The sequence below is a fragment of the Anabrus simplex genome, chromosome 1 (assembly GCF_040414725.1).
Source record: "Anabrus simplex isolate iqAnaSimp1 chromosome 1, ASM4041472v1, whole genome shotgun sequence".
NCBI classification, from domain to species: domain Eukaryota; kingdom Metazoa; phylum Arthropoda; class Insecta; order Orthoptera; family Tettigoniidae; genus Anabrus; species Anabrus simplex.
Window position 1 is genome coordinate 1,226,880,910 of NC_090265.1, and position 19,593 is coordinate 1,226,900,502.

A 19,593-nucleotide genomic window follows, 5' to 3' on the forward strand; every position below is an offset into this window, starting at 1 on the left:
GTAAATATGAAAATAGCACATTAAACAAGTGTACAATGGACGATGTTTGAACAACGATGCCAATAAGGTTTGAAAAATTACGAGTAACAAGAACTCGGGCAAGCCGAGACGCATATTTTCATTGTTTAGAGCTATCAGAAAACTGCTCACAACAATATGTAATGTAATATAAGTACTTGTTTTGCATTTTACTAGGTTTTCATAAATACTGCGTTAATTTGAATTAGCGAATAAGTATCCCGTACTTGAAATTCGTATTGCACATACCATGTCAAAAATTTCTGTGACACCATATGGCGTCACGCTATATTTTATCTTTCCTAAAAATTCATGTGACACCATATGGCGTCACACATGACCATGGTATGGTGAGATAAAATTTACTAAGTACATCATATAAATACATCCGAAGATTATATAAACAGACTACAACGCGTACAATTGCTTTGGCACCAGCGGAATGCAATTCAAAAACATGCCTGGCACCAGTGGAATAGTGTGCTACAATCGACACGGCACTCAACGTGTTAAAAAACTTTGTATCATTTCGCACTCGTACCGACTTGTACAGCGAGCGCTCTTTCCAGCTGAGCTCAAGGCGGCAAATAACTGTACCGGTAATTTAGGAAGTTGTGATGATAATTTTTTTCTTTCCAATTTGTTTGTGATGAGTGACGGGCAGACTTGAATATAATGCATTCGAGAATTTGAGAATCGATACTTACATTCGAAACCATATTCTCGAGTTCAACAAAAAGTCCATGCAGGCCTAATTTAAGCGGTAGAAGATTTCCATAAACTGACTACGAACAGTATACCGTACCGGTGACCAAATTACAATGGAAGATAAAAAAAAGGGATTTCACCATCATGTTCGGCGCTTTTGTATATAATATGCTTTATTTTATTAGATCAGAGAATTAAAAACTACTTGTGGTCGATTGTTGTTTGCCTTAGTGTTATTAGGTTTTTCGAACAGTTTGACTGATCAAGGTTGCTGAACTGAAAGAAGTTTTCAGAGGAAACTAACGCAGTTTTCCCGGAAAAACTGAATTTTTATTTTCGCGTACCGGTAATTAATGTTTGAAGCCGGCCCCGCGGTCGAACTTGCCTGCCTCTCACCCGGAGGGCCCGGGTTCGATTCCCGGCAAGGTCGGACATTTTTACCTTGATATGATGGCTGGTTCCAGGTTCACTCATTGTACGATTAACTTTAATTGAGGCTCTATTTAATGGTGAAATGGCGACCCCGGTCTAGAGAGCCAGGAATAACGGCCGAGAGGATTCGTCACACTGACCATGCGTCACCTCGTAATCTTTCGTACTTCTGAACCGTATAACACCAGTGGTCGAACCTTTTCTAATCCCAGAGCAGGCTGGATTTAGACCAGGAAGGAACTGCTGTACACAGATCCTTAATCTGACACAGCACATAGAAGATGGATTTCAACGTGGTGATATTACTGGAGTGGCTTTTGTTGATCTCTCTTCAGCATATGATACTGTACAACACCACATAGTTCTAAGGAAGTTTTACCATCTTACTATGGATTTCAGGCTCACAACGATTATTGCCACGTTGTTGCAGAACCGACGCTTCTTCGTTGAATTTCAAGGACAGCGGAGTAGATGGAGAATACAGAAGAACGGTCTCCCACAAGGCAGTGTCCTAGCACCAATGCTATTTAACATATATACCAACGACCAACCTCTTCCACCTCACACAAGGAGCTTTCTGTACGCAGATGACCTGGCTCTGGCAACTCAGAGTAAAAACTTTGAGCAAGTGGAACAAAACCTTACTGCTGCTTTGAAGATGCTCTCAGATTATTAAGAGGAAAATCACCTCAGGCCAAACCCATCGAAAACTAGTGTGTGCGCCTTTCATTTAAAGAACAAAGAAGCCCTGCGGAAGCTGCGTGTGAAATGGAAAGGAATGGAGCTGGAGCATAGCAATACTCCAGTTTACCTTGGTGTTACCCTGGATCGTTCGCTGACCTTCACCACACACTGCACCAAACTCAAGGCAAAAGTTTCATCACGAAACTGCCTATTGCGTAAGGTAACTGGTTCTGGATGGGGTGCCCATCCCCAGACAGTAAGGACTACTGCCCTAGCACTCTGCTACTCTGCTGCTGAATATGCTAGTCCCGTGTGGTATAAATCAGCTCACGCAAAGAAAGTCGACATTGCCTTGAATGAAACCTGCAGGCTAATTACAGGCTGTTTAAAACCAACACCCACACAGAAGTTGTATTCACTTGCAGGTATAGCCCCACCTGATATTAGACGTGAGGTGGCCGCTAATATCGAGAGACAAAAGGTTTGCAGCATCTCAGCCCACCCCCTTCATGAACATCAGCCACCTCCAGCTCGACTGAAATCCAGGAAGAGTTTTCTACAGTCTTCTGCTCCACTTGATTCTGACCCAAAAAAGGCCAGGGTTAAGCTATGGAAACAAAGGTACCCAGATCATCTGGAACGTGTTGAAATTGAAGAGAAGTTGCCACCTGGTCACGAAGAGGGATGGTGTATATGGAAGTCATTAAACAGACTGCGGACCGGCGTTGCAAGATCTAAGGACAATCTTGTGAAATGGGGCATCGTGCATGGTGGGGACTCATTATGCGAATGTGGAGAGGAACAGACGTCTACGCACCTCTTGCACTGTCGTCTATGCCCAGATTCATGTACAGGGTTGGAATTGGCACTGGCCGGAAACAACGCCATCAATGTAGCCAAATACTGGTCACAACTTGTGTAAATAATGTATATATAGTGTAGATATTTTCATGTAATATTTCCTTTCTCCTTTTATTTTTTTACAATTAATTTGTTCATATGTCTTTCATTTTGTGTAATTAACATACTTCATATTTTTATTACTTAATTTTTTGAATTGTATTTGAATTGATTTCTTATATATTGGTACCTCTGACACGAATAAATAAAATACCTCGTAATCTGCAGGCCTTCGGACCGAGCAGCGGTCGTTTGGTAGGGAAGGCCCATTGGGGCTGTAGTTTGGTTTGGTTTAGGGGTGTTTGTAAGATTATATGTATACATAGGGCCTATTTCTTTTTTTTTGATGTTTTTGCCAAATTGTTGATGGTTCATTCGTTCTCGGATTTTCCATTTTCGCGTGTTGTACGCTTTTTCTTCGTGGCCCCTCCAAAAACGGAGTATCGAGGTCTATAACCTTTGGTAAACTGAGGTCAGCTGGTACACTCATGTTCCCTTCTGTGTCGTTTCCCACGTAGAAGGTTAATTAATCAAATAATTCATCATTAGCATCACCCCTTTTAGATTTGTATACCCCATCAATTTGCCTATTATCTTTAGAGCTGAGCCTGACGCCTTGAATTTCATGCTTCTCATCCTTAACTCGTTCATGACTTACAAATTCTTCTTTCGTTAGAATGCATACACAGCCCACCTGGTGGCCATGATCGTTAGGGTGTGAAGTCTGTATGGTCTGACACCGTGCTTAGCCGGATCGAGTCCCGTTGGTCGAAAAAAAATTCCATCAGAATGTTGGCCGAAAGGGTAGGGAAAGTAGTGGTATACAATTTCTAAGATTGCGTGCCAGAAGCCTGGATTAATTCCAAACCTCTCTGCAGGTCTCATATAAAGTAGGGGCATCTGATGCTGCTGATGGTGATTCATCTGTTGATAAACTTAACCATAATAGGTATTCGATTTGATCCTGTATTGACTTCTCTAAAGCTATTTTAACAAAGCTATTTAAAATAGTTTGTGTTGGGTCCACCTTGTCAATACATATTTTATAACTGAAAAACTTATTCATACATGTTTCAGGAATATCCGTCCGATGGGAACTTAAAGCCTTGAGCAGACGCTTTGGTGCTATTCGACAGGAGTAGGCTCTGTGCCGGCACCAGGTTTCACCCTCTTCCTACTATCACATATCACATCATTCATTTCATCTCATTAACACTTCTGATGAGGATGACAAAAGGAAAGACATCCGGTCGTAAAAAGTTTGCTACGAAGAATCATCTCACTTCAAACCCGACCACGCAGAGAAATGGTACAAGGACATACTTGTACGAATACTCCCCCTCCTGTTGAATCTATCCTGTCTCTGCAATAAATACTCCAGTTCCATAAGAAAATGTTTACCTCCGTAACATCACTTGTTAGCCATGATTCTTCTCCTATTACAATATCTCACAAATATACTGTATATCTATTAAAATACTTAATTCCATCCCTTTTCTTCCAGTACTTCTACAGTTTAACACTAACGACTTAAGGAAGACTATTATAAATCATATTTTAATGGAGAAACTACTGTTTACGTCGTACAAAGAGCTTCTCTAATGTAATCATATTAATATGAATCATGCTTGACGTAGGATATATAAATGCAGTATTTTGCAAGAGATGATCTCTTTGGATTACTAGAAACAACACGTATGGACAAGTTCAGGAATAAGGTCGGAGAAGTAGCAGGTGAGGATAGAGGCAGCAATGTTTATATAATTTGTGCAATTATAGAGAATATTAGGGGAAGAACTGTCCAAGAGGATCCACAGAGTGACTCTGCAAGGAAAGGGACTTAGGAGAATATCAAGGGCTATGTAACTAATTTATTTAGTTATTTATTTATTTATTTATTTATTTATTGGCTTATCATATATGGTGAGGCTCAGTGCATGAGGCCTTTCTTTTCAAACCACAGAGTCTTATGTTTCCTAATTACATACAAGTAATTATTAAATTTTAATAATAGCTATAAGTGAAAGATACATTACTATAACACAGCGAAACTTTACATTATATACTAATGTCTCAAGTCTATGTACTTAATGAAACATTTCTACTACATATGTCTCTAACAGGAAGTGCAGGAAGAAGATAGGCAGAACCAAAGTAATGACAGAGATGTGATGCATAATCAGAAAATAACATACCGGCTACTGGTACAAGATGGTGATGGTGATCCGTTACAATCATGGACATGCAGGCACAGCTTGAAACATTGTGGAACACAACTGAATAAGTATCTCCAGATAATTGCTCGTATGATTTGGATTTTTAATTCTGGAACTGTGAATAACATAGTGACTTAGCTGGTGGATTTCCACCCAAGCAACCAATGTTCAAATATTGTTTGATCCTGGAGTGGAATTTTTGCGTGTTATTTGGAAGGGCTTCAGTCATAAAATTATTGCCAAATCCCAAAATGAACCAAGTTGGCTCCCGCGAACCTGCAGATAAATGGGATAAGCAAACTTTTTTATGATTCCTAATACTATTGAAGTCAATAAATATAAAGAAGGAACACCATATCTGAAGTATACTTTAACATCCGTCCTGAATTAACTTACAACTGTTGTGTAAGGTGGTTCAAAGTCTGACATTTCATACCTTAACTTTCAAGTAACTTTGATAGCACCAGTATATATCACAGACCGAGAAAGGTAAATTCTGTCATAGGCTGAGACAGAGAAACATATCACATTCCAGAGCATAGCACATTCGACTTTTAACTTAGATCCATTCTACTCGGTGCAGTTTGAAAGGTCTAAGCTGAATTCTCTCTGTATTTAAATGATTCTTACAAGGATTTAGAGACTTTCTTTGGACGAATATAGGCCGTATTGTAGAAGTCAGCAAAAAGAAGAAACATGAGCATATTCTGAGGGACCATCAGCAGGAGTGGCCACCTGGGATACTCGCATTTGGATGACACGAGAGGTAATCCCAACTGGATAGTGTTGAAGAGAAACTGAGCCTGTAAAGAGAAAAGAAATATAATAGAATCATATGTTTGATAAATGACCTAAGTCAAATTTCACTACTATTCAGGACTGTGTTCTACAATTATAAAAGTATAATCCAATTTGGTTTCTTATTAATACAGTATTAAACTACCCAAAAGAAATTCACATGACATTTTATTACAAAGTACTGGGGCGATTCAACAAGTACACTAATTTTTTAATTTTTTGTTGAGAAATGAGGTGTTGGAGAAGGACCAAATTGTGTATACAGCAACTACGAACATTCCCTGGCTAAGCCACAAAGTTTAATTGCTGTCATTGTCCAGGTAATATAACAGTTTTGTTGTAAAATGGCTACTGCACATGAAGTATTGGTATTGTGAACAAGACAGAGAGATACACTGACAGAGCAAATGCAACACCAAGAAGGAGTGGTCAGAACTTTATGCCAATTGCAGGGTAGACTGACGTCACTGAGGTATGCTCATGATGTGAAATGCACCGCTCTGCTGCGCACGTAGCGAACGATAAATGGGACACGGCGTTGGCGAATGGCCCACTTCGTACCGTGATTTCTCAGCCGACAGTCATTGTAGAACGTGTTGTCGTGTGCCACAGGACACGTGTATAGCTAAGAATGCCAGGCCGCCGTCAACGGAGGCATTTCCAGCAGACAGACGACTTTACGAGAGGTATGGTGATCGGGCTGAGAAGGGCAGGTTGGTCGCTTCGTCAAATCGCAGCCGATACCCATAGGGATGTGTCCACGGTGCAGCGCCTGTGGCGAAGATGGTTGGCGCAGGGACATGTGGCACGTGCGAGGGGTGCAGGCGCAGCCCGAGTGACGTCAGCACGCGAGGATCGGCGCATCCGCCGCCAAGCGGTGGCAGCCCCGCACGCCACGTCAACCGCCATTCTTCAGCATGTGCAAGACACCCTGGCTGTTCCAATATCGACCAGAACAATTTCCCGTCGATTGGTTGAAGGAGGCCTGCACTCCCGGCGTCCGCTCAGAAGACTACCATTGACTCCACAGCATAGACGTGCACGCCTGGCATGGTGCCGGGCTAGAGCGACTTGGATGAGGGAATGGCGGAACGTCGTGTTCTCCGATGAGTCACGCTTCTGTTCTGTCAGTGATAGTCACCGCAGACGAGTGTGGCGTCGGCGTGGAGAAAGGTCAAATCCGGCAGTAACTGTGGAGCGCCCTACCGCTAGACAACGCGGCATCATGGTTTGGGGCGCTATTGCGTATGATTCCACGTCACCTCTAGTGCGTATTCAAGGCACGTTAAATGCCCACCGCTTCGTGCAGCATGTGCTGCGGCCGGTGGCACTCCCGTACCTTCAGGGGCTGCCCAATGCTCTGTTTCAGCAGGATAATGCCCGCCCACATACTGCTCGCATCTCCCAACAGGCTCTACGAGGTGTACAGATGCTTCCGTGGCCAGCGTACTCTCCGGATCTCTCACCAGTCGAACACGTGTGGGATCTCATTGGACGCCGTTTGCAAACTCTGCCCCAGCCTCGTACGGACGACCAACTGTGGCAAATGGTTGACAGAGAATGGAGAACCATCCCTCAGGACACCATCCGCACTCTTATTGACTCTGTACCTCGACGTGTTTCTGCGTGCATCGCCGCTCGCGGTGGTCCTACATCCTACTGAGTCGATGCCGTGCGCATTGTGTAACCTGCATATCGGTTTGAAATAAACATAAATTATTCGTCCGTGCCGTCTCTGTTTTTTTCCCCAACTTTCATCCCTTTCGAACCACTCCTTCTTGGTGTTGCATTTGCTCTGTCAGTCAGTGTATTATTGAATTTCTTCTTGTGGAGCAGGGGACTACTGCAAACATCGAGATCAGGCACTGGGAGCGATTAGAGTCTTCTTATGGATGGTGGAGATACGTTACTCGCATATCACGACAGGTGGCCAATGGATGTTTATAGGGTAAATGCATCCTGTTATGATGTGCATTACCTGGATCAGCTGGATGTCTATTACCTTGGTGTGAGCACTGTTGAACCAACCTGAACAACAATGCTCACCGTATCAGTGACATACGTTTATTGGATTTTACAAATTTGACCATATTCGGTCCCTTAGTTGGTCCGTATTGACTAGGTTCATATAATATACTACGGGCGATGGTTTGGTTCGCCCTGTCAATATATAATCCGTTTCTAATTTTATACAATATTTCACTCGTACATGTTTCGGGAGCCCCAACTTCCTTCATCAGCGATTTCTACATCATTAATCAATATTCCCCATATCTTAATATATAATTGTACAAAATTAGGAACTGATCATATATTGACAGAGCAGACCAAACCATCACCCGTAGTATATTATACGTTTATTGTCAGTAGCGTAGCCAGGTTCGGCCGATGGCGGGGTTATAGTTAGAAAATGGAGAACACAATGAAGGTGCTTGTGCATGTGTGGTGTGCGCATGTAAGACTTGTCATTATAAGAAAAGCAGCTCGATTTGTTCTGGGTGATTTCCGACAAAAGAGCAGCGTTACAAAAATGTTGCCAAGTTTGGGCTGGGAAGACTTGGGAGAAAGGGAACAAGCTGCTCAACTAAGTGGTACCGGTATGTTCCGAGCTGTCATTGGAGAGATGGCATGGAATGACACCAGTAGACGAATATGTTTGAGTGATGTCTTTAAAAGTAGAAAAGATCACAATATGAAGATAAAGATGGAATTCAAGAGGACAAATTGGGGCAAATATTCGTTTATTGCTAGGGGAGTTAGGTTTTGGAATAACTTACCTAGGGAGATGTTCAATAAATTTCCAATTTCTTTGCGATCATTTAAGAAAAGGCTAGGAAATCAACAGATAGGGAATCTGCCACCTGGGCGACTGCCCTAAATGCAGATCAGTAGTGACTGATTGATTGATGATTGAGGACACTGATACAAGTGGTTTATGTTGATATTCAGATTGCAGTATACTGCAAAAGTTACATTAAAATACACAACAAGAACAATATGATCAAATTCAACAGTTTTACAGTGAATGGTAAGTTCAGTTTATAATCTAAAATCCAACTTTTGAGGCTTCTTAGAAAATATGTTCAACAGATCTGTTGGACGTACAATTATGTCTCTGAAGTTTTATTTAGTTTATTGTTTATTGTCCGTTTCTGTTAATTTCCTTTTTGTAAAATGTCTATGGAGGTGAGGGGTTCTAACCCAAGTAACCCATCTCCCTCTTTGGTTACACCCCTGTTTATTGATATGAAAGCAACAGCTAACTATTGACAGTCTGTAATTTGCCTAGTATGGTGAAATTACGTCAGCCTATGTACAGGTTTTCTACACAAAAAGTATTCTGCAGTAATGTAACGACAGCTCCAGAATATCTCTAGAGACAATCTGGAGCTCAAATTGTGTTTAGATCAAATAATTATCAAATAAATACAAAATTAAGTAGCAATAATGAAGGTACATGCATGTGAAACAAATCACATACGTAGTGATTCACAACCTATGCAGAGAGCCAAACTTACATGGAAATATTCTGTTATTTAAACTCATTGGGCTACAGAGTAGTAGAGCAGTGACAGTTCAAAGACGTTGAGTCAGCACATTTTTGCTGCGTCAGCACTCGAGGTCATTGACCGCCAGTAGTGTACCTAGACGGGTTCTGACCCCGAAGTCATTGACCCCTAGTATAGTAGAAGGGTTAGGCAGACTTGTGGAATTTGCAAAAGAGAGCAAGCCTAACCTCACAATCGTCATCTTGAGTGGCGTACCCTCACCTTAATGGCTAGTTGCCCTTCTCGACGCCTAAGAGAGCAAGCCTAACCTCGCATTTGCCATCTTGAAGGGGGCTATCTTTAGTTTTACGCCAAGATGCCCTTCCCGACGCCAATTGCACAAGATGGCGGCTATACACAGCTCCTTATGAGACGGCCTAGGGGCGCTTCCGCAAGATGGCGGCTGCTCTTATGAGATGGCCTAGGGACGCTTGCGAAAGATGGCGGTTATCTAATTTTACAAGATAGCTGCTGATCTTATGAGACGGTCTAGGGGCGCTGGCGCAAGATGGCGGCTATCTAATTGCACAAGATGGCGACTATACACAGCTTCCTAAGGAGAAAGATGACTGCTATGGGCGCTTGCGCAAGATGGCGGCTATATATAGGCTCTTATAGAGAAAGATATCGGCCATGGACGATTGCACAAGATGGCGTCTATACATGGGCTCATATGGAGAAAGATGACGGCCATGGGCGCTTGCGCAAGATGGCGGCAATACCCAGGCTTATATATGAAGAAAGCTAGCTTCGAGGCTACTGCGCAAGATGGCGGCTATATATAGGCTCTTATGGGACGGCTTAAGGGCGCTTGCGCAAGATGACACCTATACACAGGCTCTTATGACACTAACTCCTAGAACCTGGGTCAGAGGTTACTGTGCAAGATGGCGGCTGCTCTTAGGAGGTGGCTTAACGGCGCTTGCGTGAGATAGCGGCTATACACTGGCTCTTATGGAGAAAGCTAGCCCAGGGGCTACTGCAAAAGATGGCGGCTATCCATAGGCTCTTATGTCCTCTTCCTCCTCCGAAGGGACACAGCCGCCCTCCTCCTCTTACTCCTCCTCCTCATCCGTATAGCAAAAGAGGAAGAGGGCAAAAGGGCACCTCTTCCTAGCAAAAGGGCAAATGGGCTCCTCTTTCTGGCAAAAGGGGTCCTCCTTACCCGTTTGGCAAAAGGGCACCAGGCTCCTAGTAGCAAAAAAGCAGGAGGACTCCTTACAGTTACTAAGATTAGTTCAAAGATCACTAAAGAACTGAAATATAAATAGACTAGAATCGAACACTTTACCGATGTCGTTACTTACGACATGTGTTCAGAACACTGATAGTTGTGTTCAGATCACTAAATAAGTGACTAAAACATAACAAGACTAGAATCAAACATGATACTCGATGTCGTTAACTATAACATGTGTTCAGAACACTGATTGTTGTGATAAGATCACTAAATAAGTGATTAAAACATAACAAGACTAGAATCGAACATGATACTCGATGTCGCTACCTACAACATGTGTTCAGAACACTGATTGTTGTGTTCTGCTGCGGAAACACACATTGCACATGCCGCGTAGCCAAGTCGCTCAGTAAACGCTAATTTACTAATTATGAATACAGGTAACGTACAACTTCTATGACTTGCTAAGTGTGAAAATCAGAATCCACGGAAACACATATTGCACTATCGCGTAGCCAACTCGCTCGGTCAACGATCATTTACAAAATATGAATACATATAACGGACACCTTCTATCATTTGCTACGTGGGTCATTAGGATCTTGGGACCCAGCTAATGATAAGGTGCTACTCTCCATCTGTAGCAAAAAGTATCTCAATCTGTTCAAGAAACTGTGTGTGTCGGACACAATAAGCTTCACGCGCGACATCTATGTGGAGCATATCACCGGTGTCCGACAGAGGTGACTAAGTACCCTGACTGGGGTTTTCCCACGGTTTCTTCCAGCCTCTCAAGGTGAATACCGGGGTAGTAAGGTCACTTGAGGCCGTGGTTGTGACTGTGAAGCAGAAAGAAACTGCTTTCCCGATCGTGACGGACTACAGCGATGTAGTGAGTTCTTAGTGTTTGTGTAGTGAAGTGTAGTGTAGTGTAGTGTTCATGTTATAAAAGAACAGTTCTGGACATTTTTATGCCAGTTTATATATCATGAAATTGCAGTGCTTTTTGTTATTTTTATTGTAAATTTTCTTTAAAACATTCTTTAATAAAAATGTGTTTCCATGATTTCTGATTTTTCGCACGGAGCAAATCATAGAAGTTGTAAGTTACCTGTATTCATATTTTGTAAATTAGCGTTAACCGAGCGAGTTAGCTATGCGGTATGTGTAATATGTGTTTCCATAGTTTCTGATTTTCGCACTTAGCAAATCATAGAAGTTGTACGTTACGTGTATTCATATTTTGTAAAATAGCGTTTACCGAGTGAATTGGCTTCGCGATTTGTGTGATGTTTCCATGGTTTCTGATTTTCACACTTGGCAAATCATAGAAGTTGTACGTCATCTGTATTCATATTTTGTAAATTAGTGTTTACCGAGCGAGTTGGCTACGCGATATGTCCTATATGTGTTTCCTTGGATTCTGATTTTCGCACTTAGCAAATGATAGAATATGTACGTTATCTGTATTCATATCTTGTAAATGATCATTTACAGAGCGAGTTGGCTACGCGATATGTGCACTATGTGTTTCCATGGTTTCTGATTTTGCGCACTTAACAGATCATAGAAGTTGTACGTTACCTGTACTCATATTTTGTAAAATAGCGTTTACCGAGCGAGTTGGCTGCGCGGCATGTGTATTATTATACGTTTTGGCACTTAGCAAATCAAAGAAGTTGTGCGTTACCTGTATTCGTATTATGTAAATTAGCGTTTACCAAGTGAGTTGGCTTCGCGGTATGTGCAATATGTTTCCATGGTTTCTGATTTTCGCACTTGGCAAATTATAGAAGTTGTACGTTACATGTATTCATATTTTGTAAATTAGTGTTTACCGAGCGAGTTGGCTACGCGGTATGTGCTATATGTGTTTCCGTGGATTCTGATAGCAAATGATAGAATATGTACGTTATCTGTATTCATGTCTTGTAAATTATCGTTTACAGAGCGAGTTGGCTACGCCATATGTACACTATGTGTTTCCATGGTTTCTGATTTTAGTACCTATGAAATCATGGAAGTTGTACGTTACCTGTACTCATATTTTGTAAGATAGTGCATCCCACCTGCACGAGGTTGCTTGGTAACGGCCTTCCACTTTGCTACTACAATCATATAATGAGGTGGTCCGATAAGTATCTCACTTTACTATTCTTTTATTTCCTTACTAAATGTGTGGTTCACAGGACCCTGGTCATATTCCTGATGATGACGAAGACCTCCTTCTTCCTGTCCGGCGCCGGGAGAATACTTTGTTCGTCCGGCATCCAGCTGCGGATTATTTCTGTTGCACTGAATTAAATTGCAGGTCCACCTTCAAGACCAAGAATTGGAGGTCCACACGGAGGTCGCTGGAGAGGCATCTGGAGCGGAACCACGGAATCCGTACCACTTCTACTGTTAATATTTGTTGTAAATGTAGATGTGAGTTAGGCCTCCGTCCTTCGGACCACTCGTGTAGTTTTTCTACTCCGCAGGCATTACGGCGTGCACGTCAGAGTGCTACCATCTTCGCCTATGCCTGCACCCATTGCGAGGAGACGTTCCCGACCACCGGGGGACTCAGGAACCACCTACAGTGGCATCGTGATAAGGAGATTCGCAGCCGGAACGAGGTAGTCCTCCCTAAGCCGGCTGCAAGGAAGACACGCAGAACGAGGGGTGGTGGTGTTCAGGTACCAGACCGGGTTGACGATCCGGCTGTGCCCTCACCGGTGATTGATGAACGGGTTGCCGGGTTGACGATCCAGCTGTGCCCGCACCGGTTTTTGATGAACGGGTTGATGCTCCTGCTGTGCCCGCACCGGTGGTTGCAGTACGGGTTGATGATCCTGCTGTGCCCGCACCGGTGGTTGCTGAACGGGTCGATGATCCAGCTGTGCCCGCACCGAGGACTGAGGAACGGGTTGATGATCCGGCTGTGCCCGCACCGGAACAGGCTGTGGTCCCTGCTGTGCCTGCAACGGAACGGGCTGTAGTTCTAGCTGTGCCCGCACCAATCCTGAGCCCATCCACTCTTGTGGACATCGGGTCGGACGACGTTCCTGTGGTCCATTCATCACAGAAGGGCTGTGTTAGTGACAGCCACCCGGTGCTGACAATGTCTGGGCCGGCCACGGCTCCCTCAGTTGACACCGATAACATTGTTATTGGTCATGATGATGACTTGATTTTAAATGTTACTCCTGACATTGACTTCGTTATCAGTAATCCAGAAAATTCCACCTCTTCTGATACTGATTTAACTCTGAGGGAGTTGCGTGGTACACCTCCCGACTCTCTGACTCTCCCATCTTCTAGTGCCTCCGAGGAGAACGCCTTACCTCGAGAGGGTTTTGACCCTTTGGCTGATAATGATATTATTCAAGATCCCTTCGGTGACAATCAGCCAGGCCAAGAAGATAACATTGCTATTGACGTGGACGACAAGTCACCTCTCCACGTCCATGTTCCTGCTCTAGATGCAATACTTCGGGAAGGTATCTCTTACAACTGGCAGAGATTCGAAGGGATTCTCCGTAAAGTCACCGAGGATGCGCAACTCTTAGTTAAAATCCCCGTCCACCAAGGCGACTCTACACAGAAGAAGAAGGACCCAGAAGACCCGAAGTATATCCAATCCCTTTACAGGAACAACAGGAGGAAAGCCATGAGGCTGATCCTGGGAGATGAAGGGCGGAGGTGTAACATCGATAACGAGATTGTGACACAACATTTCAGAGAGACTGCCAAGAAAAAATCGAGCGACTTATCTGATTTTAATTCTCGCCCATCTGAGAATACTCCATGTGTTAATACTGCGAGAATAACTCCACATGAAGTTCAAAGTCGCCTTCAAAAATGTGAGAACTCAGCTCCAGGGGACGACCGACTCACTTATAAACACTGGAAGATGGTTGATCCTGCCTGTACACTGCTGGCTAGAATTTTTAACATCTGTATGAAATATGAGAAAATACCTTCTGATTGGAAGCAGTCGGTCACTATCTTGTTATTCAAGAAGGGAGTTCCGCATGACATCACCAACTGGCGACCCATTGCCATCATGCGGACGATATATAAACTATACTCAGGTGTGTTAGTCAAGAGAATGACCACCTGGATGATTGATAATAAAATCTTAGCGCCAGCCCAAAAAGGATTCATGCCACACGATGGAGTCTTCGAGCATAACTTCACGCTCAGAACAAAATTTGATAAAGCAAGGTGTGAGAAAGGCCAGTTTTTAGCTGCTTGGCTGGACTTTTCCAATGCATTTGGCTCCGTGCCACATGATGCTATCTTTGCGGCCCTGGATAGAACTGGAGCTGGCGCTAAGTTAAAGAAGATTATTAAAGACATGTATACGGGTTCATCCACCCGTATGCAGACTGAAAATGCGGTCACTGAGAACATTTCCATAGAATGTGGTGTTAGACAAGGTTGTCCTATGAGTGGGCTGCTATTTAACCTTGTAATTGACCCCATAATAAGATCAATTCAGAGCGAGAATTCAGACCATCAGATTCTCGCCTATGCTGATGATGTTGTCTTGTAATTTTGTCCTCTGCTCCACAAGTAGTCCGCCAGTTCCAGAGGACTTTTCAAGATTACTGTTAATGATTCCAAAGTTCTTGAAGATGCAAATGTGTTTTCCTGAGATGTGATATTTTCTAAAAATTCAAGCAATATTTTGTGTGACGGAGAACCTTTATAAAGCCCTTTTACGGGCAATGCGGAGTTAAGGGCATCTGCAAGATTATTGATTTCTCGTGTGAAAATTTCTTTGTGCTCACTGTCACTGAATTCATTAGGCTTAATTTCTATAAACAGCTTTGCATCGGCTAGACTATTACTGAATAACTGAAAAGCTAACCTGGCGTTCATCCTCTGAAATGAGGTTGGGTCTATGTGAGAGGATGTTATCTTAGGACAACTTCGAAGACCAGCGAACTCAGGAGAAGTTTCAATTTGATATAACTGTCTATAGAAGTTGTAATTCACCTCTTTGCCTTTATACAGCAAAAGAACGTTATCGTGGAAATAATTACGTACGGTATGCACTTCAAAATATGCACGGAATCAGAAAATGCCCCCACTCGCCTTTGATGATCTGCCGGGTTTTCAATGAAGCATTTTATCGTTCTTCCCTGAAATTCCCAAATTCATCCACGCCCTTTTGTTACACTGACTTCTATCGCACGTAAAACCAATTACTTTCACCCCAACTTGTTCCAATGGAATTATGACCTGAATTATTCTTTTTGACAATAGTTCTCCAGGAGTAGCTTTCTTGCTAGCATACACTGCTACAGGCTGGGTCCTAAATCAACAAATCCGTCAACTGTCAGTGTAGTTGTATTAAATCTAATGTCTACTCTCAATTGCACTCCACCAAAAATCACTATACCTAGTCGCTTGTTTTCGTCTTGCTAGTTTAAATAAAAATCTTTAATTGCGTTCACGGCATGTCCATTACTCCCATAATTACATTTGAACCCTTTGCATAGTCGTCTCAAATGAGCTTCGGTAGGGAGAGAAAGTAACTCATGCTTCAAACAATATCTGTAACCAGTGGCGGCCCGTGGCCAAATTATCCGGCGGGGCACAACTTATAAAATAATATGGACAGTCAAGTAGAAACTTAAGGTATCGGTTGCAAAATATAACACTAATGCGCCAGGCCCCGATTTCAAATAGTTAGCGCCCTGGGCAAACAATATTTAGCCGCCCGCCCCTCTGCTCGTTTTCCTGTTCCTCTAAAAAATAATTGTTTACAAAGTAAATATTACAGTTTTCAAGATTATGAGTTTTAAAACAGCACATTATGCAAATACAGTTCTCAAATTAAACTCATCAAGCCAAACAAAGATAACAGCCAAATAAGAATGAGGCTGTTTTTATTTTTATTTTAAAAAACCGTTGGTTCAGTTTGATATTTTGTATGTAAGTAAATAATTTTAGAAATAAGACACGTTTTCTTCATAAAACTTAAATATATAGATTAAATTCAGGTTTAAAATTTAGAATAGGTTAAAGTGTTTTATATAGTCTAATAAAATAATTGGAATAATTTGTGGGATGTAAAAGTAATTTGAGGGAAATGAATTTAAGACGTAATTCACGCAGTCCTATAATTACTCGATCCGCCGGCCGCCGCCCCTTAAAAACTGGCGCCCTGGGCAAATGCCCAGTCCGCCCATTTGTAAATCGGGGCCTGTAATGCGCATGTGAATAAATACACTAACAACTGACTTGTAGATCAGGTTATCCTGTTTGCAGTTGGTGCCAGTTAGATATTAACACCAAGGAAAAAGACAGTGAAAGGTCGGGTCAAAGGAACCGGGACACGAACCCGTGACCTCTCCATTTCCGGTCAAGTGTTATTTCACTGAGCTAAATGGCCAAGGATAAGCTGATCCACATTTCATTTATAACCTGTTCCCCTACAAGTCAAGTAATAATGAATACACTAACCTTCTTATTTATAGATGAAGTCCATTCTTCGATCCTTTGCTTGAGCAAATACTTCGATAACTCGCTGGTTGAAGTCGGGAATCGAACGTACCATTTTACTTTCAATTGAAAGCATCGCCAGGGCTGTTAGTCTGTCTTGACTCATCGTATTCCTCAAGAAGGTCTTTATTCGATTTAGAGTAGAGAAACATCTTTCACTTTCCACTGTCGACATCGGGATTGTAACAATGATGCTCAGTAACCTAACGCATTCATTGAACGTGTCTTGCATATTGTTGCGCAGGAAAAGTTGCAAAAGCGCCGCAGCACCATCTGCCGCACGCACGTCTACCCTGGAATATAACACTTCAAGTTCGGTCCTGAGCCTGGCTTTGTTCACTTTCGGGTACGTGTTTACGGTTGACGCGAAATCTTTTTCCGGAAAGCGAGTACAAAATTCTCCAAAACTTGATACCCGGAAAAGGTTGGCAGCTGCTAAATGGCCTGTGAAACGAAATCTTTCTTCTGCATGTAGTAAAATAGTATCACATGTTTCCAAAGCAGCGATACGTTTCCGTTGCTGGAAAGTTCGCTGCCGTTTAGGAGGAACTGGAGCTTCGTAGTCATCAGTTTCCTCTAAATCAGAGCGAATGCTTCTGATGTTACGAACAAAGTTCGCTAGGAATTCAAATACCAAGACAGGGTCAATATTACGCACCTGAATTTGGGAGAACAATATATCAACATGGGGCATAACTCTATGGAAGAAATTCAGCCAATATATGAAGTCAGCGTCTTTCAGTAATCTTATAAATCCAGAAGCTTGTCCTACAGTGTTTTGATCTGTCTCTATTTCGCATATTGTTTGGAAGCATTCAATCAGGACGTCTCTGTTTTCAAACACTGTATTGACAATGCGGGTCTGAACGTTCCAACGCATTGGAGCTGCTTTCGGCAAACGGCGCATTACAACTGTATCTAGTAGTTCGGTGCGTTTACTAGAGCGACTGAAAAAGGAGGAAATTCCCTGAATATCACTGAAAAATATCTTCACTTCTTTTATATCGGACGTGGCTTTCTGCATAATCAAATTTCCTACATGAGCATAACAATGAACAAAATTAGCGTCATTATATACTTCCTTTATGCGTGCTTGTACACCAGTCTGCGCACCGCTCATTACACTAGCCCCATCAAATGTTTGACAAATTAGTTTTTCAGGGGTTTTGTCAATACCCAACTTACTTAGTTCACTAAAAATCATAGAGCTTATACCTTCAGCTGTATGACTGGATGCCAGAAAGAAACCCCAAAACCGCTCATGTATTTCGCCATTTATATGATAGCGAAATATAAGCACCACCTGCATTTTCGTTGCATTGTCGGTTGTTTCATCTGTTTGGATGGCTAAGTAATTAGCAGCACTAATTTCTTTCATTATAAAAGTATGACATACTTCGAGCATTGCATCTAGTATATCGTTCTGTATCGTCTTCGACGTACCCTTAAAAACTGTTGCAGATTCTAAATGTTCCTTCATTGCGATATCCAAGCTAGCTACAAAGTCAACTAAACCGCGAAATATTCCAGGATTGTTTGAATCGGTTGATTCATCATGACCGCGGAGCGCAAGTTCAAACACACCGCAGAATTTCACACAATCAATCAGACGAGATAAAATATATCTATTTCTGTCGAGCTGTTCATGCTGTTTACGAAGTGAAAGTCTGTACCCACTATCAAGTCGCCCGCTCCACACACAAGCCCTCAACTGTCATGCGCATAGAGCAAATAACAGATCACGAGAAACATACACGCTTTGCAAGCATCAGTGTAGCCAATTCACCAATTCTGTAACTAAAGTAAATCTAATCATATTTTAGTCTTGTTTATTTAAAGAAAAATGCGTTCATATCACTCCTGCAGGGATTTAGTTGTTTTCAGATGTTTGAATTATTAAAATAAGTTATCTTACATGAGGTTACCGTGTTTATATATCTCATATCAGATAACCAAGTGACCAATAATTAGCAACAGTAACATTTTGTTCCGACACTTACACGCGTTCTCTTTTGATCGAGGTGCTACTGATAAGTTAGTTACAATAACACTGGGTGTGACGTGAATTCTCTTCAGTGTTATATTTTGTGTATTTGTGTGCGTGTTTATTTCAAAATGAATAAAGTCAGTGAGTTAATTGGAAAGCAATTAAATTTTGAGACCAGAGTTCGTGCCAGCTACTACTGTTAATATTGTCATTGCCAGTTTGTTCTTTGAGTAACTATCGTTTTAATGGGGATTTTCAAATGTTCAGGGACTTGCTTAAATAGGACGGTAAGTTAGGAAAAGTGTAAGGGACAACTCCTGCCTTCAAGCTCCACCTTATTCTCAGAATTTCAACATTTTACCCATTAATAATAAACGAGTCTACCTTTATAATAAGATCTTCCGAAAAATGACACTCAAAAATCCTAGACTTACGCGTAAACTGCATGTTTTTCTTAGGATCACTCTAGCTCACTGAGAGAAATGCTCCTCATTTTCATGTTGAGAGAAGAAATGTTTACCTTCACCTGACCTGTAAGCAGATCGATACCCGGCACAAAACACGACAGCATTTTCACACTCACTGTATCCCAAAATATAGGGCCTAGTTATCTTATAAATAAAG

General features: G+C 42.2%; 1 protein-coding gene across 1 annotated transcript in view; it reads right to left on the reverse strand.

The window, feature by feature from the left end:
- Positions 1-4,611: 4,611 nt before the first annotated feature.
- The window catches only part of LOC136858563 (very long chain fatty acid elongase 7), a 132,046-nt gene continuing 117,064 nt past the window's right edge, over positions 4,612-19,593 (reverse strand). The window contains exon 8 of the mRNA XM_068228773.1: positions 4,612-5,761. Coding sequence (XP_068084874.1) covers positions 5,585-5,761 — 177 coding nt within the window. The 3' untranslated portion in view covers positions 4,612-5,584. The remainder of the gene's footprint in view (positions 5,762-19,593) is intronic.